Below are 23,070 nucleotides of genomic sequence, written 5' to 3' on the forward strand. Positions count from 1 at the left end.
AACAAAGTCGAAAGCCACTTCACAAAGGCGTTGATGAGACCAATTTTTGTAGTAAGTCGAAGAAGCAGTCAAGATGTAATGGTATTGATTGAACTCATAACATTTTGTGGTTAATAAACACGATCTAAATTAGTCAAAGAAACGCAAAGATGCACGGTATTTACGTCTATCAAGTGAGTCATGTCATCGGGGATGCGCTAAGAAAAACAGTATAGACAGGTCATGATGCGTGTACAAAGATTGCAATCAGCATTTAGCCTAATAAACCTCAAGCACATATCTCTCCTCATCCTTCAACTTCTCAATCTCCTTCCGAGGCTCAATCTTTTTGCCAGTGTTCTTGGCTTCAATGGCAATAGCCTCCTCAAGCACAGCCGTAACATCCGGAACGGGCCAAGTAGGGCCGCAGAGGTAGAAGGATCCCTCCTCGCGGATGTAAGCCTGCACGATCTCTGGTATGGTCTCGCGCATGCGGTCCTGGATGTAGATCTTCTGCGGCTGGTCACGGGAGAAAGCACAACCGAGAAGAGTAATAACGCCAGCTTCCTGGTAAGCCTCCCATTCCTCACCATAGCAGTATTCCTCACGCTGGTGGCGCGAGCCCATGTAGAGCAGAACGGAGCCGATTTCCTTGCCCTGCGCCTTCTCGAGAGCGCGGTGCTGCACGAAAGCGCGGAAGGGAGCAAGACCGGTACCCAGACCAGCCATGATGATGGGCTGGGTGGACTTGGGGGGAAGCTTCATGACGCTGGATTTGACGCTGACAGTGACCGGGGTGCCGGGCTGGAGGCGGCTAAGATAGCGGGTGGAAATACCGAAGCGGTCGCGACCGCGGGGGTCCACCCAGTTGACGACGACAATCATGAGGGCGACGATATTAGGCGTGACCTTTTGGCATGAGGCAATGGAGTACTCGCGGCGCTTCAATGGGGAGACGATGCGGACGAGGTCGTGGAAGTCAGGGTGGGCGGAGGGGTACTCGAGCAGAATGTCAGCGTAGGTGACGGTGTCGACTTCGGCACGCCGCTTGAATTCGACCGCTCCTTCGGGGCCACCAAGGGTGAGGAGGTCCTTCTTCTCCTTCTCGTCGGAGGCAAACTCAGCGAGCGCCTCGTAGAATCGCTTAGGAGGACGACCGAAGATGTCGACGTTCTGCATAAGAGCCTGGTAGACAGTGCGGTTCTCGAGAACGGTGGGATCTTCACGGCTAGGAACCTCGACGACATCGTCGGCGTTAAGACCGTAGAACTTAATGAATTCCAAAACGTCCTCGGGGTCGTTCTCGCAGTGCACGCCCAGGGCTTCACCGATGTCGTAGGTGAGGCCAGAGTCACCCAGGTCGAACTCGATGTGGAAGATGTTACGATCATAAGTAACAGGGGTGAGGCGGCGGTTCTCCTTGACGTGAACAGTAAAGGTCTTCGTAGGTAAGTCAGGGCGAAGTGCATTCTGCGCACCATAGGCTTCCTTGAACGCCAGACCCTTTGCAACAGTTTGCCAGTCCTTGAGGAAAGTAGCAGGCTCACTCTCGTCCTTGTCGAAAGGTACAAAGCTGTTAGGCTTCAAGTCCTTGACGAGTTGAGCTACCTCAGCACCCTCCTCAGGGGACTTCCATGACTCGGGGATTTCGGCTTGTAGGAGGGTCTTCTCCAGATCCTTGCTGACCTTGTCCAGAGAATCGGCATTGCCGGAGATGGCAGCGAGCTTCTTGACAGCAGACTCCTCAATGGCAGGGAGAGCCACGTGCAAGAAAGCGACCTGCAAAGCCAGGGGCTCAAGAGCAGGTTCCTCGATAACAGACGCATCAAAGCGGTGAAGACCAATTCCGCGCTCCGCAATGGCCTGCTTGAAGGCGGCAGGGAGCTTCTTCTCCAGCTCGTCACCCTTAATACCGGCAACGTTCAAAAGGACCTTGCCGTTGTTCTTGACTGAAGAGAGAATATCGAGTTCGCTAAGCAACTTAACGTTACCGATGTATGCAGTGTCAGCTGCATTGACCGGGTATGGAGCATCCAAAGTCTTTGAGCTCTTGCGAATGTCCACACGAACAACACCTCCCTGAATCAGGTTGTCAAACGCCTTGCTGGTGGTGATGTTGCTCGCCGAATCAGCGGCTAAGGTCTGTGAGATAATGGTGGCGACGTCGACAGCGGCGGAAGTGTCAACATCCCAGAATGTGAACTCCTGGACAGTCGCAGGGTCCAAGAGCTGAAGAGGCTCAACAGTGCTGTCCACCTGCACAATAGGCTTGTCTGACACAAGCTGGAAGGAAGCGGCAATGTTGATCAAGTCCCAGCGCTGAGAACGAGCGTACTTGATGTCGATGCAAGAAGGCGCCTGCTCGCGGTCGGTGGCAAATGTAACGGCCGCAAGAACGTCCTCGTAAAGAGTGGAACGGACGCCTGGCTCTTGCACAGCCTGTTCGTTGGCGACCTGGCCGAGGACGCCAACAGTCTTCACAGACTTAGGAAGGACCCTCAAGAACTCCTCCTCGACGAAGGGACGGTAAACGCGAACATTAACAACACCGACACGGACACCGTCCTTGGCCAAAGAACGAGCAACCTGAGCAGTAAGAGAGGCCTCAATGGTACCGAAAGCAACCAAAACGGACGTGGGTTCGGCATGACCGTGGTACTCGAAAGCACCATAGTCGGTTCCTAGCTCTCCGTTCAAGGAGCGAATCAGCTCAAGCAATTTGCCCTGGCTATCAAGGTGGCGGCTGCGCTGGTCGTCCAGCGTCTTGCGAACGGTCTCGTAGACGCGGCCGAGACCAGCCTGATCAAGGACGTCAATGACGCGAGTGTTGTCACGGCCCACGCGGACACCGTCGTAGATGTGGATGGAGGGCAGAACAGAGGCGAGCAATGTAGTAAGAAGGGCCATGTGCTGAGATTCATGGGCAGACGCGCTCGACACGAGACCGAGACCAAGCTCCTCGGCGAGAGACAGCGCAGAAACGTAGTCAGAGACCAGTCCATCCTCTCCGGCGTAGTCAACCGCAGCGACGTGTGCAGCAACGGGGCTAGCGACAGAGTATAGCAAAGAAAGCTGCTCCAGGGCCGCGCGCATGTACGGCAAAGTCGCGGAGGAGGCGACAATACCCTGAGGAACATGGCGCTTCTTCAGGTCGAAGTCTTGGGAGAAGAGGTATCCGAGAGCGATGTTTCCGGCACCCTGACGAGTCTCCATGGCCTGGACGGCCGGAGCCTCGCCATTAGCATTGAGCTCCTGCTTCAAGGCCCATTCGCGGATGGCAGCGTCCAAGTCGAACGAATCCGGTGAGTAGGAGAAGACCTTATCGCTGAGGGCGTAAGCGACCTGCTGAATTAGGGTCTGGGCGGTCACATATGTAGGACCGGCGAGGGTCGAAAGCGCCGGTGAAGAAGAGCCCATTGTGAATGATTCCTGCTCGGACACCAGATCGAGTATCTGCTATCTCAAGGAACAGGAACAGAAATAATGACAAGAAAAAAAAAAAAAAGAAATGAGCAATTACTAGGAGGAAAGGAAGAAAAGGCCCTGGAGGAGGCGGCACGATATAGTTCTCGATAAAAAAGTGCCAGGGGTTATACCTAAATAGGCCTAGTGGTGATCACGCAATTTCTTATCACGAAATCTTAAGGCGGCAAATTGGGGCAGAAAGTCTCCGCTTTCGGCCGAGCATAATTCCCCGCATATTACTTGACACTCCTAACTTTGCGCCTCAGGCATACAGGATCCCATTGAGGCTTAGCGCAAGTTCTGAGGTGATCCAGACAACGTCATTGTGCCTACGCTCTCTCCGCTCAATTACACTAGACTACACCCTGCTTTAGACGTCCAAAAGAAATCGCGTTCTAGAGTTGTGCAAAATATAATATCTCCAGCATTATGGCAAACGTCGCTTTGATTGGATGTACAGGTATGGTGGTATGTCCTTAGTCCAGTACCGGCAGTGCGCAAAAAGCCTTAGTGCAACGCGCATCACAAAGCTACACGTCAGAAGATGGAACTTATACATATCTAGGGGGCTCATATACTCACTAGCCTTATCGCAAACCCTGCTGTTACGCGGATTGATACGATCTCTCGCCGTACTCCTCAAGCCGCGTCTTCCGCGCCACAAGCAAAACTCACCACCATCGTATCAACCGATACTTCCAAGTGGGCTAGCGAGCTCTCTTCCCTAACCCCAATCCCGTCTATTTTTATTTCGGCTCTTGGAACCACTAGGGCTGCCGCTGGAAGCTTTGAGAACCAGTATAAGCTCGACCATGACCTGAATTTGGAGATGGCCAAAGCGGCCCGTGATGCGGGGACCAAAGTATACGTTTTGATTTCGTCTAGCGGCGCGGACGTCAAGTCCAATTTTGCATATACGAGGATGAAGGGAGAGATTGAAGAAGGAGTGAAAGCTTTAGGATTCGAGAGAACGGTGATTTTGCGGCCGGGATTGATCGCTGGTCAGAGAGAGGAAAGTCGGCCGGCCGAGGCTGTCGCTCGATTCTTTGCAGGGGCTCTTGGTAAAGTGCACTCTAGCTTGAAGGATGGATGGGCTCAGGAATCCGACGTTATCGGCAAGGCTGCGGTCAATGCTGGGCTAAAGGCACTAAATGGCGAAGTTCCAGCGGGCAGTGAAAAGGTCTGGTATTTGTATGGCAGTGATATTATTCAACATGGGAAAGAATAATTCGGCTCTACCTTGACAACTCTTGTTTGAGAGGCACAATGTGTATATGGGTTTGTGGGTTACACTCCGAGATGTTTCTTCAGCTCATTGCCTGCTCAGTGCTTCTTAGTAATAATTGTATATCCCTACTATGCGCTCCACTTCAACAAAACAATTCTTAGTTACATTCAAGTGTCAAACTTCTGAGCGCTCCGAGTACTCTAACCGTATGAGCTCACTTTCTCTCCCTATTCTTCCTCGGCGACCCCCCGCTGCTATGCGCACCATCTTCCTTATCCGCGTTCTTCGCCGCACCCCCCTCCATCGGATCCCGTGTCCCGCTAACATTCTTATCTGCGGGACTGACAGTCAGTGGATCACGCGAATCCCCTTTCTTGTTTGTCTCTTTTTGTGACGCATTTAGTTCGCTTTCCGGTGAGGTCTCGGACGGATCAAACGCGGTGTCACGAGTAGCAACCTCATCCGTCGTGGCTGACTGTGTTTCTTCGCTGCGTTGAGGGTCCAGCTTGCTGCGGTCATGGAAGTGGTCTTCCTCATCTTGTGGCTGGGATTGACGTAAAGGTGTGGTAATGAAAGTCCTGCGAGCTGCCTGGGATTGGGTCTTTGCTAATGAATTGAAAGCGAAAGTCCGCTGGGGTTTGCGAAGAGTGGCAACTCCGCGAAAATAGGGAATCTTTGACAATTCCTTCCACATGTTGGCGAAATTCGGGATCGTTAGGTATTGTTTATTGGAGATGTGGGATTGTATTTTTGTAATCGAGTGCTGTCCCGTGTTTCTGAGATATAGTTAAGCCTGCGTCAAAGAGTTGCGGCGGTGTATGGCTTACGTTTGTGAAATTAGACTTCAATTCCGGGTTCTATGAGATGAATAGAGGAAAAGAAGAAGGTCGTAATGAAATTATACGTCTGGTTTTCAACGTCCACGACTTCTACCGGCAGTCATAATGACGTCATATTACTCTTATCTACACGTGACTGATAAACAGCAACCTGTGCATATGCCAAGCATAGCCAGGAACAATAATAGCTCCAGCCAAAGACATTACTGCGCTCGTTCAATAATCCGCCAATATATCACACACTGTTAAAGGAGACGGTATACAAACCTAGTTGGGCTGTTGGAATACGCGGCAAGGAGAGAGGGGAAAATGAAATAGACGCACGGCTTAGACATGTTTTGAGTAGGGTAAGATCCCCACTCAGGTGAACAATCTGAGCCTTGGCAACGGAGATGTCTTCCATCATGAGACAGAGCACTGCGCGCATGAACGAGTAGAGGGGAGCTCTGTGAGCCTGAAAGCCTGAAAAACAGACTTCCAATTGCCACGTCAAAGGGCTATATAGAGTAATGGCTTATGAAATGAATCATGAACGCCACGCTGCGGTCTCCCTGCAAACTCGGAGCATGCTGGGATGTGCGACAGCGTAGCTGATCAGTACCATACCAACAACTGCTATGCAGCAACGGAAACGAAGGAAAAAGCGCGAATAGGCAATACCAAAAGTATGAAGACATGCCACAGTGTGACGATCTTTGATGCAACAGCGCTACAGCGAGAGTGACTAGGCCACCATCACACCTATTACCCAGCTGCATCGAGGACCCACTTTGCTAATCAACTATTGCTAGTCAAACTAGGTCTTAAATAATTCAAAATGAGCATCAGAATTCCGAATCACGAACATGGGCCTAGAACTCGAAAGGGCAACACAGCTGTCAACATGCGCGTGCATGAGCCTATTGAACCGCGGGTGGGCGGGCCCCTGTGAGGTTTTGGGAGGCTGCAATGCGCTTGCAGGGGCCTTGTTTAGCTGCATAACCCTCTGGGCATGTCGGCGAATTGACTGGCCGTAGCCTGCTGATAATGTTTAGCCTGCGTCTCCTTAAGACCAATCCCAGTGCGTAGCAAGGATACGCCCAAGGAATGCCCTCACCTTAAAGTTGCAAAAGCAGAATCGACCGGTTCCATTTGTTACCTGAATAAACAGCGGATGCGGAAGCCGCAGAGGGCACGCCTGCTCGAATAATCACGGGATCAGAACAACCCGGCGTACTGGAGCGGGTATGTGGGTCCATTTGAATTCAAATTCAACGTCATCAAAAGCGCTTTTTGGTAACTAGGCCACGCGCAGAGGACATGGCAAGGTCCAACAAGGCTATCCGCTTTCTCTCATGATTTGAGAGTGAAAGGAGGACCATGATTGATTGGAGCAGATTGTTTCCCATGATTTCGGCGAGATCCTTGTTTCTGAAAGTATAATTGCCACTGTCAAGGATGGAACGAGACGTGCCCGACGTAAGACAACTTGGGACGAGGACGAGGCTGTGGCGAAAGCAGAATGTATTGGCTCGTGAATGTATGCGGAAGGTGGTCTCCAAATTGCTTCTTCATTGTGGCCACAGAGCCTGGAAAAGAAGACTCTGAGTTGGCAACCAACATCGTTCCACGTCTCCGGACTTTGACTGTTTAGAGACATAACCAGCCCAAACGGTATGCTCCCAAGATTCTTCGAAACAACGCCAGAACTGCAGCAAAATTGTAGAACATCCACGAAACTATTGTCACTTCTAGGGCCCGGCCAAGCGGAGACGAAAGGATTGCCCAATCGTTCACCAATGACGGTGAGAGACGAAATGAAGTAGCCTCTTGAGCTCATTCCCATGCAACATGCGTCGACAACCTGCTCCCTGGAATAAGCCCATCAGCAGAAGACGAAATTTGAAGGCCATTAACCAGACGAAGGGCGCCACGTCAGAGAGTCTCCGAGCTCTAGTGCAGCTGCATGGGTTCGACGAAGGTCTACCGTGCCACAGGCTGTATCAACAATGGCCGAAGCGCAAGAGGGCATCCTATCATCTTGGACGAGAGGCGTATGGAACCGAACTGAACCCTGCACCTGAGCGGGGGTGGATGCAGGATTACTTGTCTGCAGATGAAGGAGATCAGCTGAATCAATCGGTCCTCCGTGGAATCCGAGCTCATCTTACCAATTCAAGGAATGGCGGACTCCAAGGCTGCTAGCAAGAGATGCAACGGACACCAATCGACGAATGCTAGTGACGCATAGTTTGCCACGAAGGGCAGAAAATTTTTGGGCAACCATGTCCTGACGGGAGCACGCGGAGATGAGACCATTAGCGATGGCAAGGTTCCATTCACATCCCTTAGCCGATGAGGAACGGACGGGATGAATGAACCAAAGCCCGAAAACATGTCAAGGTCCGGGAGAGACAAACGCTATTACCCACTCCAATCACGGTAGGACGTGCTGGATGAGCAGAACAAGGCCATAAGCTCTCCCCCAGTCAAGCTGACCGTATCAGGACTGGCAACAAGGGCAAGCATATCTGAACCAATTGGCTGTGATTGCGGATTTAGATAACCTGGCAGGGGTGATGATGCACTGAAAGGTTGGGCCGGCATAACAGACTGATCACGATCGAGCCGATGCAATAAACGACTCTTCGAAATCGTTTATTGCTTTTGGGATTTCACATTGTTTGCCGAACCCCGCTCCCTAATGATTGGACACTTGGGCTTTGCTCTTGACATCCATTTTCTAGTTTCGTTTTGTTTCGATTCCTCGTTTCCAATTGAATGCAAAGTTAACTTCGAACTGGGAGCAAAGGCTCCCAGTGTAAGACAGCTTGACAGCTGGCAAAAGGGCACAGCCTAATCATGCAGGAGCTTTGATCCAGCAAGTGTGAAGGATGTCTGGTTCTCGAAAACTGGTCTCATGCGGAACGCAGATGCATGGACGAAACGGGGATGATCGAAGGAAAATCCATGGCCACCGTTCCAAGTAACCGTCCCGGAACGAGAATAATTGATTCGAAACTGAGGGATTTTCAAATTTGCAGCCTAGCTGAAAAGGAGCCATGCTGCCACGACAGCAGGATGCATGCATTCGTGAAGCGTCCGCTGATTACGACCGCCCCGGAAAAGGAACATTGTGGATATTTCGTGTCTCCACTAGTCGACCAGGAGAAACATTCGGCGGACGCGATGTGAATGTGATGAGAGGACATGCCCTAGGCGATAAGCCGTCGCATGCTGAGGGGCTCAATCGACGGCGAATGGTGGTAGAACGAAGAAGCAGTGAATCGTCACATAGGAGCTCCTCACGAGACATAAATAGGGCCGTCCGTTCCCATAGATTGATGAGATGGATCATTCAACGTTTCAGACCACACTTCTCCGTACGGAATAACAAGCGATAACTGCCTGCCTTTTCATATAAGTTGTTTCAACATTGAACCTTCCACAATCTTCAATAGACATTGTGCAAGCCCAGCCTATCAAATTCCCTTGGGCGGCAGGAAGATCAACGTCAGCCAGTCATATTTCAGGAAAAGGTGAAACGACGAACTGTACCAATCAGTGAGTCTAAACCGCGAGCTAGCATGATCATAGCTGACTGAATTGGTAGAAATGTGTTTCTACAACCAGAAGAGATTCGCCTGCGGAGACTACTGCTGGACCAACTTTGCCTACCAGTGCAATTGGGAGTACCGCACTGGTGAAACATGTGGAATGAGGCTCGTACACGCAACCGATGAAGATAATACCACAAAGTGTCGCCTCTGCGAGAAGATAATGACCAAGGTCCGCCGACGAGACGCCGAGCTGGACCGACTGAATCGATGGAAACGCGAGGGAAGCACGCTCGTGGCGTCCATGGACAAGTCTCGGAAACTCATCAACGATCTCGAAAACGAAATTAACGAGCTGGTAAAACAGCGAGAAGACAGAAGAAAGGCGTTCTGAAGCTGGAATTCCCTGGCTCACCAGTGACTGAAGACCCGTCTCTCACTTTTTCGTGTGTAATATCGATGATTCCTGTCGTTTCATTTTGTTGATTCCCTCTCTTGCGATGCTTTTTTCCTGGCTTCCAACTGTTAGTGGCTCTCTGTTTGTTAGCCGTCTCATACCATGTGCAACCTAATCCTGAAGCTAATCAACCACACAATCACATCGAGCTGGTTTCAGCGTGCCAGACGCATTTGCTGCTGGTTGGAGGAAAAGTCATGATCACCATGATCGTTTGATAACATATAATCCAATGAATTCTTTCGCTTTTGACGAGTCTGCAAGAATTTGCGACAGAAGGTGGAACTCCTTAAGCGCCTGTATTCCTGATAGAGCAGCCAGTCTCGACAAGGATAGACTGGCGTATAGACTGGCGTCCCGTGGCTCCGGGCCGAAGACAAAAAAAAACCTGCTAGGAAAAAACCATTGTTCTTTAACACCGGCCTCTGTAGATGTGTGGCATGACGGCTCTTTCACTGACTCCCATCGTCTCAGAGGTTGTGAGGTTGTTGTCAACTTGTCACAGTCGACCCCGCATGCGAAATAGAAGCCCCGTCACATGAGATTCACACTTAGTAAGCGACACAACACCTAGGGCTTTTCAGGACCATCTGCACATCAGGCCATTAGTGTAATGACTTAGGATCATTGATGAATTACATGCAGTCTGAAGAAACTCTAATGAGAGTTGAAGGAACAAACTGGCGAGCGGAAGGATCAGAGACGGCGGCTCACTTTGTCATTCGGCACCCCATATCAAGGCGGGTCAGTGCTTAGCAGGAATGCCTGGACAAAATCAGCTGCATTGCTGTGTCCATCTCTGATTGTCGATTGTTAGCAAAGCAAACGTAGGGCGTTGATGGGAAATAAGCTGGAAAGGGGAAGAATTAAAAAAGCAGCGGACGATCGGTAAGCTATATAAGTCAAGGACAATCGACTATGTCCCAGATAATTCAGCTCTTCAAGCTCTCCATAATCTACGTAACGGGCCACAAGCTACGTGGACCATTAGACTGTTGAGTTTGTGATAATATATCGCTCAATAGGACAAAACTAGAGCAAACATGCGAATCATATTGTTTGGCGCTCATTGTGATGTCGCTGCTTGCCACGTCACCAGTGGGCAACGCTGGTTGTGCTTCAGATGCAGGTGTAGCAGGCGACATATACAATCTGAATGGCTTTGTTTCCGAGTAGAAGCTAAAAGGTCAAGGATATACGTGTCTGGAGTAAGTAGACCCTATACCCTCAGCGACATCTGTTTGGGCGCGACAAGGTCAACGAACAGCTGGCATTATCTAGGTCGAGCAAAAGCAGAGATCCGTAACTCTATCTATTTTATGTCACCAGCTTCGGGCTCGTCGTCGACCTTGGCTAGCCCATGCTCTTTGAGCAAAGCATTAATCTCATCTGCATTCCACAGGTGGTGGTAAATCTTCCCTTCCTTCGTCTTGCCGACGGTTGCGAATTCAACTAGTAGGGAAGGGGATCTGGTTAGCAACCCCGAATCAGACAGCAAACTGCGATTACTTACTCTTTTCACTGCTTAGCTTCGTCGAGTCCATCGTCTTGCTCAGAACCTTAACAGCCATGGCACATGCCTCCTTCAAGTCGCAATCCTCCTTATAGTCCTGTTTCAGAAGACTCTGGGCACTAGCATTGTTTGCTCCAACGCTGGTCGCTTTCCATCCACCATAGTTACCACTGGGGTTGCTCTGGTACAGCTGGAACTCTCGGAGATGATCGTAGCCGGCGTAGATAAACGAAACACCGAACGGACGGAGACCACCGTGCTGGGTGTAACCCTGCTTCAAGTCGCAGAGTCTGCGGACGAGTTGCTCGCAAGGAATTTCTTCGCCATAGGTAATAAGGTAGCGTTGGGCTGCTTGTCGAGCATAATTAATCAGGATGTTCGCATCGGCGGTCATACCGGCGACAGCACAAATCATGTTACTGCAAGCAAATCAGCCGATGATGAACGCCTCAAATCCTAAAACCCAAAGACAATACGTACTCGTTCAATGTGTAAAGCTTCTCTGCAGATGTGTCTTGCTCAAGCAACTTGCTCGTCACCTTCTTCTCCGCCGCGAGGACAATGCCATCCTTGGCGAGGATCCCCAGAGCCGTACCGGCATGTGAGATGGCTTCGAGGGCGTACTCGACCTGATACAGTCGACCTTCTGGCGAGAAGATGGTGGTCTGGGACAATCGTCATTGTGTCAGTTGGAGCTGTCAGCCGGAGAAGATCGGAGGTTAACGTACCCTAGAATCGTAGCGTCGTGACATTTTGGATCAGATTCAGAGGTGAAGTAGCAATGGGGCTATGCTATTAAGTGATTTGCAGCAAGGTCAGACTGATAGAGGGAGACGGGGTGGTGGAAAGCAGGGAGATGGATGATTGCTGTGACGGAAGAGCTGCAGGACAGTTCCAGGTTGGGGTGAGCTCTCAGTGTCTTAGGCAACTCTCGTCGCGCGTCCGTCCGCCAAGCTCGGACCACCTTTTCTCTAAACCCAAACGGAAAGCTTCACTTTCGCCTCAAATGATTCAAACAATTCTAAACTAGTTGCTTTGCTAAGTCCTATTCTCCAAAACAATTATAATGCTCAAGTCTACGTATACCCCTCCTCCTCCTTTACCGCCGGGATGGACCGAGCACAAAGCTCCCTCAGGTTTGTCCATATGATGGTCACATTAAATGGCTGTTCTGACGAAACCCAGGCCACACATATTACTACAATTCACAGACGAAACAATCAACGTATACTAGACCACAAGCCACCCCTAATGAACCCTCTTTACCCGCGCCCATTCCAGACCCTGCTGCCAATGCCGCGTTCCTTACGCCCGACACGCTCCCACCATTTTCCTCTACACCGTACGCGCCTCAGGGATACGGCGCCTCCCCATTTGGTGTTCCTGGTTATAATGAACCGCGGGGCGGGTTTCGCGGAGGGAAGTCCTATCATGACCGTCGACCGCGTGGACCGGAAGACCGGCCGAAATCGAAACATGCCCTACCTGGGTGTGAACCATGGGTGCTTGTGAAAACCAAACTGGGGAGAAGATTCGTTCACAACACGGAAACAAACGAGAGTTTCTGGAAGTTCCCGACAGAAGTACTAAAAGCCGTCGTGGAGTTTGATCGTCTCGAGCGGGAGGCCAAGGAACGCCGCGAACGTGGCGAGACAGCCGAGACCGAGCAGGCGACGACAGCTACCGGCGATGATGCCAAACATCGACCGGACAGCGCTGCTGCGACTGAGGGTGGTGACGAAAGCGACGAATATGAGGAGGTTGAAGTCACAGACAGCGAAGGAGAAGACGAGAGGAATCCATCCAAACGGCAACGAACAGACAGCGTAGAAAACCAACGGCCCGTTGAATTCACCGAAGACGATATTGAATATCAACTAGCGGCGATGGGCGAAGAGTACGGTCTGGACCCTGGTGAATACGGGGAGCCGGGAGAGGAAGGCTGGGAAGAGGGCGCTGAGGGCCTGCCGCTGACCGACGAGGATGCTGCAGCTTTATTCCGTGACCTCCTCGATGACTACAACATAAACCCGTTCACAACATGGGAGAAGATCATCGAAGAGGGCCGCATCATAGAGGACACTCGCTACACGGTTCTCCCGAACATGAAATCCCGCCGCGAAGCATTCTCCACCTGGAGTCGAGATCGAATCCAAGAAATCAAAGACCGCAAAGAAAAACAAGAAAAGAAAGACCCCCGCATCAAATATCTCGCCTTCCTCCAAGATCACGCGACGCCGAAGCTATATTGGCCAGAGTTCAAGCGCAAATACAGGAAAGAGCCCGAAATGAGAGACTCTCAGCTCTCCGATAAAGACCGTGAAAAGTACTACCGCGATCTTGTTAGTCGGTTAAAACTCCCTGAAAGCACTCGGAGATCTGACTTATCTACTCTACTCAAATCGGTACCATTGCATGATTTAAACCGCTCATCTAACCTCGAAGCCCTCCCGCCTGCTCTCATCACCGATCTCAGATATATTGCGCTGTCTCCCAAAGTGCGCGACCCTCTTATAGAGGCATACATTTCGACCTTACCCGCTGCGCCGGAGGTTGATGTTACGCCCGAGCAGAGGGAGGAATTAGAGAGGAAGAGAGTTGAACGCGAGAAGCGTGAAAGAGCCCTTGCAGAGCGGCAGAAACAGGTTCAAGAAGATGAACAGAGGCGGAAACGGGAGCTTGCTCGCAGTAGACATCTCTTAGAAGAGGGCGAAGCGGAGGTCCAAGAGGCTATGAGGGTTGGGAAGAGCGGGCTTCGGAGCCATTTAGAACCGCAAGCAGCAGAGCAGACGAAACCTATAGATGGGGAGTAGCTTGTCCTCTGGGTACCCATTACTCACGCGCGATGTACATTATATTTCACAATCCAATGAGATATATTTGCGGGATACCATTGCGTTTATGATGTGTTTTTTTTTTCTTCCATAAGAGTTACATGCTTGCGTTTGTCATAACTAAAGTATATTCTTGGTCGTAAACTGGATTTCTCATGCGCTGAAATGCAGTATTCCCTGAGCTGGTCTTGTTCATCGTGGTAATTCTGAGTAAGTTGCGAATAAGGTTGGGTCAAAAATCTTAATGTCGCTAAGGGTGATTTAAATAAGTTAACTGACTCATAACAGGCCCTGAAGCTCGAGATATGGGTATGTATGAGTAGGGGTATCAATGTGAAAAAGAAGCCCAAGCTTGACCTTTCCAGTAGGAATGACGCCATTCCGGTCTTTGTCGTCGGCTGGTGCAAGTGCAGCAACCATATTAGTAGCACTACCTAAATCTCCAATTATCCCAGTCATCATCAGCGTCATCGTCATCATCGTCTTCTTCGTCCTCGTTTTTGTTATCGGCCGTGGTGGCATTGGCAACATTCAAGTCCGGCTCTGTGGGGACCACCTCAGCAGTTCCAGCCTCGTCAACTTCAGCACTCTCCGTCGCCCGTTTCAGTCTCAGCTGTTCTCGCATTTGCTTCAGCCGTCTAACCCTTTCCTCCAATTGCTCCATCTCGTCGAATTCCTCCTCCAGAAACCGCGCGGCATCCTCCCGCTCACCCTCCGCCTCCGCCTCCCGATTTCGCCTGAAAGACTCCTTTTCTCTCTCTTGCAACGCGGCAAGCTCTTCCGCGGTTATCGGAGCAGCTGATATTGTCGCGGTCGCCGCAACAGCAGCCGGCTTCTGCGGAACACGCGTTGGCGCAGCGACTTCACGCTCAAAAGCCGCCCATTCGTCCTCATCAATACTTTGCGTTTCAGGGTTCGTAGGTGCTTCAGATTCTAGTTTAGAAGGGGTTTTAGAGGTCTGCGCGGTCTTGTCCTGAGGATCTTCCAGCTGAGTTGGAGTCGCCGTGTCTGACTCTGTCCTCATGATATCTGAATCCTGCTGCAGCGGTTCGACGTCATCACCATCTTCACCTAAGACCTGCGCTCTTGGAGGGTGTATTTGTGCATTTGCGAGCAGTTGTTCGGCGCTTGTTTGTTTGACTCGCTTGCGCGTTAATGAATCCGTCGGATCTACTTTTCTCTTTTTGGTGACGCGGTTCGGCGTGTTGCTCCCTGTCTGGGCCGTGCCCCTGCGGGAAGCAAGCTCGCTTCGGAGCAACGAACGGACGTCTGCCATGCTGGTGGGATCGGATTTAATAGGACGATATTCGCCTATCAATATAGGCGACTGCCAGATAGATATGTTCTAATGAAACTATCAAGTCGTCACGGTGATTGCGGAGTTCTGGATACTGGAGAAGCTGATTGAAGGAGCCGAAAAAATAACGCGACGAAAGTCACGAAAGGCACTGTCTGGCGTCTGCCAAGCATTGCTCGTGTCTTATCACGTGATAAACTCTTCAGCGTCATACCTTATCACATTCTGTTCGCCACACATTACCTCTGTAATCACAGCACTGAGTTGCATGTTTCGAGTAGTATAAAATCCTGATTATGGTTGGGTCTTGAGACCCTAGCAGATACGACGATATCAGGACTAGTTCCTCTTAGGTCATGTCTGACTTCCAACGCCGTCCGCATATTTTGAGGTCTATATTACAAAGGAAACAACTGCAATAATACTGCTCTTGAACACACAGTTGCTTGTACAGTTAACCAACGAGTTGGCGGGCCATCTATTCCTAACTCCTAGTCGTATTTCCGCACCCACAACGATAATTATCCAACTCAATGGCGTTCACGAGAGCCGCCAACTCTACTTTTTTAGGCTAGCGTAGGCTCAAATTGCGGCGGACACCATAGCTTCACAAGGAGCAACCATATTGTGTTACTATCCTGGCGTTGCTTATGACGATAAGCGTCTTGGGCTCATTAACGGCCCGCGGTTAAGGTAGTCACCCAGTGATATGCCGCTCAAGTTGATGAGTCGGGGTATGGGGGTCCTCATCATTAAGAGTCTTCAAATATGTGTAGTGTCTATTGTTCTGAGACTCAGCCAAATGCGGGTGTCATAGAGTAAGCGACAATCAGTTGATCATCGGTCTTGAAGCACTGTATAGTCGCTCTATTAGACATGAATTCTCCCTTCCAGATAGAAACTATGGCCTGTACTTACTCTCCAAAGGCCCCCTACACCTTCATCAAGGCGGGGAGCAAAAACACTGTTGACGTAGCAGATTACTGAATCCGTGTCCTTGCAATTAAGCTTCTTCCTAAGGAAATTGACGACGGTCTCAAATTTTTGAGAGGCACTTATTTTGAAAACCCGGTTTTTAAGAATCGGGGCAGATGCCAGGGGTTGGAACCGGACAGTGACTGATAAGTAGTCAGCGGCTTGTTTGTCAAGTCTGGAAGACGATATAAAAAGGCCGCCAAACTTTCTTTTGAAAACAGAAATATAGTTACGGAAAGAGAAATGCTGCATTTGAAGCAATAGGGGTGGAAGGTATTTAGCGAAGAACCATATCATTCATACCTTTGCCTGTATCAATAGCTTCGGCATCCGCCAGAGCTTGGTGTGCATCGCGTGGTAAACTGGTCAAAACTACCGACGCAGACATGGTCAGTGGCAAGTCTGCACCATGCTCATCGTCTGGTATAGGCGCATTCTGTGCGTTGGATGGCTGGTCTAAACTTTCCCTCCGGCTCGATGGTTTTCGCAAGTTTGGGTTCGGAGAGTTATTAATTGAGGAAATACGTGAAGAAGGAGAGCTCATTTTGTGCCAAGTGACCAAAACAGACAGCACAACGGTAAAGTCGCAGGCTCTTTTAAATCTCTAATGAAATCTGACGATGTTGGCAATCCAGTAAAAGATGGTGTTTGTTGAATAGTGTAGGCAAGTAGTCGATATCCGCGGTCTGAGCTATGTTACGGCCTGAGGCAGCAACGACTTACATCTTTGTTGTCCCAATTCTGAACTGCCAGCATCTTTGAGCTCTCTTACGTTGGCAGTCTTCCGCCCCATAGAATCTACACAATCAACCGACACAGACAGAATAAGCTCATTCATGACAGCCGAAAAAGCGTTCTACCACAGCCACCCAACAGTATGGCTCGCGAACCGCGGGCTAGAACTGCACCGGAACTGCGGCAGATGACATCATTTCAGGCTGGCTTCCGGAGGTGAAAGACATGAAGAATCCGTCTTGAAGCCGCTGACGATCATTAATCCACTCCTAAACCTTCATGGCACGCCGCATATGGTGAAACAAATAGCTCTTTACTTAAATTTGGGTAAAAGTGTAATATCTCCGCAGGCGATGGCGATCATTCGATTCTGAGGGTTATTGCTTGTATCTGTGGACTACACATCAGTATGGAACACGTCAGAAGGAGTAGTTCCTGTCCTTTCTGGTTTTGCGAAGTCCATAGCATTTGAGCATAGATTCCAAAGAGACAGAGGCACACGATCACACCATAGGACCTTGTGCAAGATTGATCGTGGAGTACCAGGGCACCTGACCGCAAAGCGACGTAGCGAGTGACTCGGGCCTGGCTTTGGGCGCTATCGAGGTTGTTACCGGCCGGACCATACGGGAGCACCCTCTGGGCTGCCCCAGCGTCCCAGCGGTTCCAGCGTCCAACCTGAACGCCCCTCCTCTTCTTCCTTCTCTTCACTTCCCCCACCACTTCCTTCTATCTCCCCAGTTCTCGTTCAACCATCATTTAATATCCGGTCTTCCTCCTCATATTCGAACGACAAGTCCATCGCAGTTTTGGCTTACGAATCGTACTTACTTTTTCGTCCTATCGGCCCGCTTGCCACCCGCCTCTCTTACTTCCCCGCCGGCAATTCGGAGACCCTCTGATTCCACTGCTCAGTTACACAGCCCGTTTGCTGTGATTACCAGCCTCAAAGTTCAGTATTTGAGGTCTTTCTAATACTTTTCGTCTATCGAGTGCTCGCAACCGTGCGAAATCAGTCAACATGAGCAGCCCCAAGCGCAGAATCGAGACAGATGTGAGTACCCCTCCCCAGGATCGACTGATGTGTTGGCAACCGACCTGACGTATGAAATTTACTTAGGTTATGAAGTATGAACACTCTCGCCTTGTCCGTCTGTCCATTCCGGTCACGACTAACCGTTCAACAGGATGTATGCCTCCTTCCCATACCTGGCGCCGTATCGACTCCGCATGGTCCATTGGAGTTTGGATAGAACCAACGGCCAGAGATGAGAGAAAGTGGCTGAGAGCTGATGGATTACCCCTAGGTTGATGAGTGACTATGAGGTGACACTGGTCAATGATAACAGTGGGTTAATCATTGAGTCTGTGTTCTTAGCACAGTGCTGACCGTTGATGCAGTGTACGGTTTACCACCGCTGCGCAAAGGCTTAGTTAAGTGGGATGCTGGAACTAACTGAATATAACAGGCAGGAATTTTATGTCCGCTTCAAGGGCCCCGAAGAGAGTAAGCCTGCTTATTCCCATCAGCATTGGAACGCGTTGCTGACATGGTCACTTCTTAGCACCCTTCGCCGGTGGCCACTGGAAGATTCACGTCGAACTGCCTGATCAATACCCGTATAAGAGCCCGAGTATCGGGTTCGTGAACCGAATCTTCCATCCGAACATTGACGAACTGTGAGTCAAGCTAGCTATACTGTTTTCGCTCCCATCGTTGATCGCCTTCACAGGTCAGGTTCCGTTTGTCTCGACGTGATCAATCAAACTTGGTCTCCCATGTACGACATGATTAACATCTTTGAAGTTTTCCTCCCCCAGCTTTTACGCTACCCCAACCCTTCGGACCCGTTAAATGGGGAAGCCGCTGCAATGCTGATGAGGGAGCCAAAGAGCTACGAAGCGAAAGTGAAAGGTTTGCTCTTAAACGATACACCTGCCCTACAAGAAGCATTCTGACCTTTTGCACAGAGTACGTGGCGAAATATGCCAGTAAAGACGCCGTTGACGACGCCGGGGAGGACACAGAGTCAGAAGACGAGTTGAGCTCTGCCGGTAGCTATGAGTCGGACGGAGAAGAGCCCGCCGGGAGGTTGGACGACGTTTGAAGCGTCCAGCATTTATTGGCATGCCTGATTTTCGCGACATTTCCAGGTCTGTTCTATATACTACTTCATCATCTCGTTACGGTCTTATAGTTCTTGCTGGGTTTAGTCTTTATGGCGTTATTGACGGGGGAGTTTTGGCAATCAGTTCGGGAGCCAGAGTCTAATGGGTATACGTCACGTCAACACTGGTGCACTTGGCGAGTTGAACCTCATGTTCTATGGGGCTCCTTCAACCCTACATTTGTTTTCTATATCATTTGCTCCTGCGATCATTGTCTTTGTGGGGTTCCTGATGCTTTACGTCTCCAATCATAACATCACTCGCCTATTTAATGGAATCTGCTGTTTCTACCTAGTCTACTTGGAAGGCCCATACTTACCATTAACGCCCTACATGGTAGTCGATGGCTTTGGATTCAACAATATTCACGTTTTCAGGCCGAATCTTTCCCTATTAGTGACATCAGCGTTCAGAGAGTAACGCAGTGGAGTCATATAAGTATATTGTTGTATACCTAATTCTATAATTACTATGAACACGGTCAATAAACCTCAGCAGGAAAACCAACTTTGCTCATGAATAATGTAAAGACAACAGAAGTAAGAAACATGGGTATTGAAACTGAATGACGTCCAGCACCAGGAAAGGAATATAGAAATGAGAGTTTTGGACAAGAATTCAAACCGGTCTCGACCGGCGATACCAGAGCCAAGCAAGAAGAAAAGAAAGGAAAGGAAAGGAAAGAAAAGGAGCGTATTCCGCATGTCAGAGTTTGGGGTTGTCGAAGTAAACTGGAGTCAAGATTGGTCGTCACCCGTTCGTTTCGTCTCCATCCGGCTCCGCCAATTTAGACGGACTTATTGTAAGCGCTATGCTCAGGGAACCTTCAATACACCAAAGACATCCTTATCACCGGATTCAACGGCGCTGCTAGATCCTGGTCTTGACCGTTTGCCCTTGCGCGGATTGATGACAACCTCACCCCAGTGTTTGGGGACGGCGCCGCGTTTCAAAGATGTCGAGTCTGCGGGTGCGTCGGGGTCAATTGTTGTGACTATGATAGAGGGCTCGTGGGCCTTTGATGAAGAGGAGGAGACGGAGTTGTGGAGGGTTGCTTGCGGCTGGAGATGGGGTTGTGGTTGAAGGGACCAGATGTCGATAACAGAACTATTCGAAGATTCCTCGTTAACTTCCCATCTTAAAGCTGGGGCTAAGGTAATGAATGGTGCTTACTCTGAAGTCCGCTGGCAGATAGCCTCGAGGGCCTCTCGCTCTCGCCTTACGTAGCCGGGGTCAGGCTGGTTGGCTTGTTGGTTGTGGTTTAGTGCGCCATAGCTATAGCCGGGTTGGTAGATGTCATCTTCGAGTAGCCGTGATGATTCTGGCTGGAGTTGGGGATATTTATGTTAGCGCCGATTTCTATGATTTGAGCTCTCGCGATCCCGGCAGCTTAGCCACCAGACCACACCACCGCGAAAGGCCGGGCTCGGAGACAGGCACGGATAACTCACATCGGTACTGTCTCGACGACCACCACCAAGACAAGAAGAGCAGACACCCATTTATAGCGTTGTTGAGCGAGTCAATCGTGGAGAAGAATGCGCACGAGACATCCAATTATTCAAGGGCGGCTGGAAGAGAATACGGTATGATCACTTCAATCCGCTTCGGTCCGGGAGGTGAAAGATAGGTAAGGACTGATTGATATCTCGATACAATCGAAGAGTGAAGCACCAGCCTGTGATGCGTAGATAAAGGTCTGGTGGGTGGTTTCACTTGAAGATTGGGTGTCTGAAGCCCAGCCACAGGACTGGCAAGACAGAGTCGGAGGTAGAATGTGGCCCGTGCGAGGAAGTGACATCGGTTCTTCCACAGCAAACTCCGTCGGACTATCTCCATCTCTCGATGCTACTTTAGACAGGATGCAATATAGATTGCTGCGATACTTAACAATGGTGGCGCCCTAATGCTCTCATGTGGGCTTTCTATCTTCTTGTTAGCAGACATTCTCTTCGACGACCTTTGATTGTCCTCGAAAAATGGATGTTGCGGTCTCCAACCAAGGCATCGAACTGATATCAGAACCTGGGCTCTCGATTTACCTTGGCCGATGCCTTCATGGCCGGAGCACCTTGGCCAGTTATTATGTGAACACAACGACAATTGAATGTTGTAGCGCAATGACTCCCAGCCCACACGCTCTCGAAGGCCGGAAATTATCAGCATTATCGCAGTTCGAATCTTGGTTATGCTACCCTGAACAATCTAGCAAGTACAATAAGGGCTTTGTCAGGAGCTTCTACTGATGCAGTCATGTCTACGCGTGTTGGAGCGATGGCTTTTAGGTCGCAGGTGCGTGCATATATTGGCATCGCAGCAACACCTCTTCCTCCTTCAAGCGAGCCTGCTTAGGTACTGGCAAGTTCTATCATTTCCTGGCAAGAAATGGCTCACCTTCCTTGCCTGCCTACAGCCCAAATCATACTACAGGGGAAGCTGAGGTTGAAGTAGCTACAAATCTTACCTAAGAGAGCTCTTGGGTCATCTTAAAATGGTATACCATCTTGCACAACATTCATTAGGGCCAAGGAGGCTGGTTGTCCTTGATTCCCTATTTTGTCTCTGTTTTTACCGTATAACTCCTGATGCGAAGGTAGAAGTATATGCTATATTATGATATTTGTCGAACCGAGTGTCCAAAAAGTGCGGCGTTGGGAAATGTATCAGAGTTTAAGAAGAATACCAGCGTCTTCCATACTACATATCTTGCTTTGGGCATGAATGAGCTATAGACCATCCTATAGCACTTGATGTATTGTGTTTTGCCTGGTACCTGGCTTTACGCACATGGTGGGACAGCTCACATGCATATGACCACCCCGCACCCGACTTGCACTAAGCAACCCATCCTCCAGAAACCATCGTCGCTGCTTTTCTCTCTGTCAACGTACAAAAGCCTCATTCATTCATATACGCACGTTCAACTTCACTGTTACTACCGCCACCATGGCCACTACCACCATCACTCATTCTGGACGTCTGCATGGTAAAGTCGCAATTGTTACGGGGGCTGGATCAGGCTTCGGCTACGGCATCGCAAAGAAGTTCGTCGAGGAGGGAGCAAAGGTTATTGTCGCCGACATTTCAGAAAAAAATGGCCAGGCAGTTGCAGCAGAGCTGGGTAGCAAGTTCATCTACACAGATGTGACTCGGCGAGATGATTGGCAAGCGCTTCTCCAAGCTACGCTGGACGAATATAAGACACTCGATATTGTGGTCAACAATGCGGGCGCAACATACTCTAACAAACCTACTACTGAAGTTACGGATGCTGATTTCGACCTCTGCGTGAATGTCAATGTAAGGTCGATATACCTCTCCACCAGTGTTATCGTGCCATACTTTCTAGAACACAATCGCCCAGGATGCTTCATCCAGGTCTCATCAACTGCTGCCCTACGCCCACGCCCGGGTTTGACGTGGTACAATGCATCCAAAGCTGCTGTTAGCAATGCTACCAAGACTATGGCTGTTGAGTATGGGCCCAAGAAGATAAGGTTCAACTGTGTGTGCCCGGTTGTTGGGAGCACTGGCATGTAAGTGACCTCATTCCCGCAGTTCTTAAGGTCATTTTTGTATCAAGTATAACATCCTTCCTAGGACACATCTCTTCCTAGGGAAGCCGGACACCGAGGAAAATAGGGCTGCGTTTGTGTCGACTATACCACTAGGCCGTCCTTCGACGCCAGCAGACGTTGCGAATACTTGTAGTTTCCTCGCAAGTGATGAAGCGGGGTTTATCACAGGAGTCGAGCTGGAGGTATGCATTATCTAACTTGCCAAGTTTCCGCGCTAATATTCTGCAGATTGATGGTGGCCGCTGCGTGTGAACGTTATAAAGTCTGTGGTAGTACAGGGATTTGCTCTATTGCGGTTTACATCAGTAGCGAAACTGGGAATCCATGTGAATATTGAGAGTATAAACTGTTCCCCTAAATTCAAGGAGATTTTCGAAGAAGGAGGCAAGCTGGTCATGCTTCCGCCGTAGAAATGCTCCGAAACGTGGCCGCAACTTGACATTGTGCGTGGGAGTAGGAAGTAAG

At 50.0% G+C, this 23,070-nt stretch overlaps 12 protein-coding genes across 12 annotated transcripts, besides 1 other annotated feature; 6 read left to right on the forward strand and 6 right to left on the reverse strand.

Annotated features, from left to right (window-relative positions):
* Positions 1-23,070: part of a sequence feature (contig 1.27 1..113764(1)) that runs on past the window's edge.
* Positions 259-3,396, reverse strand: ANIA_01752 (sulfite reductase subunit alpha; the record flags this gene model as incomplete). The annotated part of the gene is made up of 1 exon (XM_654264.1): positions 259-3,396. The coding sequence occupies one exon, from the start codon at positions 3,394-3,396 to the stop codon at positions 259-261; it is 3,138 nt and encodes a 1,045-aa protein (XP_659356.1).
* On the forward strand, positions 3,820-4,710 carry ANIA_01753 (protein fmp52). The gene is made up of 2 exons (XM_654265.2): positions 3,820-3,912; positions 4,010-4,710. The coding sequence occupies exons 1-2, from the start codon at positions 3,874-3,876 to the stop codon at positions 4,670-4,672; spliced, it is 702 nt and encodes a 233-aa protein (XP_659357.1). The 5' UTR covers positions 3,820-3,873; the 3' UTR covers positions 4,673-4,710.
* Positions 4,887-5,366, reverse strand: ANIA_01754 (uncharacterized protein; the record flags this gene model as incomplete). The annotated part of the gene is made up of 1 exon (XM_654266.1): positions 4,887-5,366. The coding sequence occupies one exon, from the start codon at positions 5,364-5,366 to the stop codon at positions 4,887-4,889; it is 480 nt and encodes a 159-aa protein (XP_659358.1).
* Positions 6,329-7,028, forward strand: ANIA_01755 (uncharacterized protein; the record flags this gene model as incomplete). Its single annotated transcript, XM_654267.1, has 4 exons — positions 6,329-6,438; positions 6,546-6,571; positions 6,662-6,735; positions 6,888-7,028. The coding sequence occupies 4 exons, from the start codon at positions 6,329-6,331 to the stop codon at positions 7,026-7,028; spliced, it is 351 nt and encodes a 116-aa protein (XP_659359.1).
* ANIA_01756 (uncharacterized protein) lies at positions 9,106-9,441 on the forward strand (the record flags this gene model as incomplete). The annotated part of the gene is made up of 1 exon (XM_654268.1): positions 9,106-9,441. One exon carries the CDS (start codon positions 9,106-9,108, stop codon positions 9,439-9,441), a length of 336 nt encoding a protein of 111 aa, XP_659360.1.
* On the reverse strand, positions 10,576-11,882 carry pre9 (proteasome core particle subunit alpha 3). Its single transcript, XM_654269.2, has 4 exons — positions 11,746-11,882; positions 11,498-11,682; positions 11,018-11,436; positions 10,576-10,956 (listed from the first exon to the last, which is right to left on the reverse strand). The coding sequence occupies exons 1-4, from the start codon at positions 11,767-11,769 to the stop codon at positions 10,817-10,819; spliced, it is 768 nt and encodes a 255-aa protein (XP_659361.1). The 5' UTR covers positions 11,770-11,882; the 3' UTR covers positions 10,576-10,816.
* Positions 12,128-13,830, forward strand: ANIA_01758 (FF domain protein; the record flags this gene model as incomplete). Its single annotated transcript, XM_654270.1, has 2 exons — positions 12,128-12,153; positions 12,252-13,830. The coding sequence occupies 2 exons, from the start codon at positions 12,128-12,130 to the stop codon at positions 13,828-13,830; spliced, it is 1,605 nt and encodes a 534-aa protein (XP_659362.1).
* On the reverse strand, positions 14,044-15,224 carry ANIA_01759 (uncharacterized protein; the record flags this gene model as incomplete). The annotated part of the gene is made up of 2 exons (XM_654271.2): positions 14,286-15,224; positions 14,044-14,101 (listed from the first exon to the last, which is right to left on the reverse strand). Exons 1-2 carry the CDS (start codon positions 15,125-15,127, stop codon positions 14,044-14,046), a joined length of 900 nt encoding a protein of 299 aa, XP_659363.1. The 5' UTR covers positions 15,128-15,224.
* Positions 15,943-16,667, reverse strand: ANIA_01760 (protein atg12; the record flags this gene model as incomplete). Its single annotated transcript, XM_050612858.1, has 3 exons — positions 15,943-16,002; positions 16,067-16,266; positions 16,427-16,667. 3 exons carry the CDS (start codon positions 16,665-16,667, stop codon positions 15,943-15,945), a joined length of 501 nt encoding a protein of 166 aa, XP_050468727.1.
* On the forward strand, positions 17,617-19,349 carry ANIA_01761 (E2 ubiquitin-conjugating protein UBC8). Its single transcript, XM_050612859.1, has 6 exons — positions 17,617-17,916; positions 18,260-18,296; positions 18,328-18,365; positions 18,424-18,538; positions 18,592-18,773; positions 18,830-19,349. Exons 1-6 carry the CDS (start codon positions 17,880-17,882, stop codon positions 18,964-18,966), a joined length of 546 nt encoding a protein of 181 aa, XP_050468728.1. The 5' UTR covers positions 17,617-17,879; the 3' UTR covers positions 18,967-19,349.
* Positions 19,747-20,529, reverse strand: ANIA_01762 (LAMTOR1/MEH1 family protein; the record flags this gene model as incomplete). Its single annotated transcript, XM_654274.2, has 3 exons — positions 19,747-20,134; positions 20,201-20,352; positions 20,479-20,529. 3 exons carry the CDS (start codon positions 20,527-20,529, stop codon positions 19,843-19,845), a joined length of 495 nt encoding a protein of 164 aa, XP_659366.1. The 3' UTR covers positions 19,747-19,842.
* On the forward strand, positions 21,933-22,984 carry ANIA_01763 (oxidoreductase, short-chain dehydrogenase/reductase family). The gene is made up of 3 exons (XM_654275.2): positions 21,933-22,563; positions 22,628-22,787; positions 22,834-22,984. The coding sequence occupies exons 1-3, from the start codon at positions 21,974-21,976 to the stop codon at positions 22,855-22,857; spliced, it is 774 nt and encodes a 257-aa protein (XP_659367.1). The 5' UTR covers positions 21,933-21,973; the 3' UTR covers positions 22,858-22,984.

This window comes from Aspergillus nidulans, chromosome VII (genome assembly GCF_000011425.1).
Source record: "Aspergillus nidulans FGSC A4 chromosome VII".
Taxonomy (NCBI): domain Eukaryota; kingdom Fungi; phylum Ascomycota; class Eurotiomycetes; order Eurotiales; family Aspergillaceae; genus Aspergillus; species Aspergillus nidulans.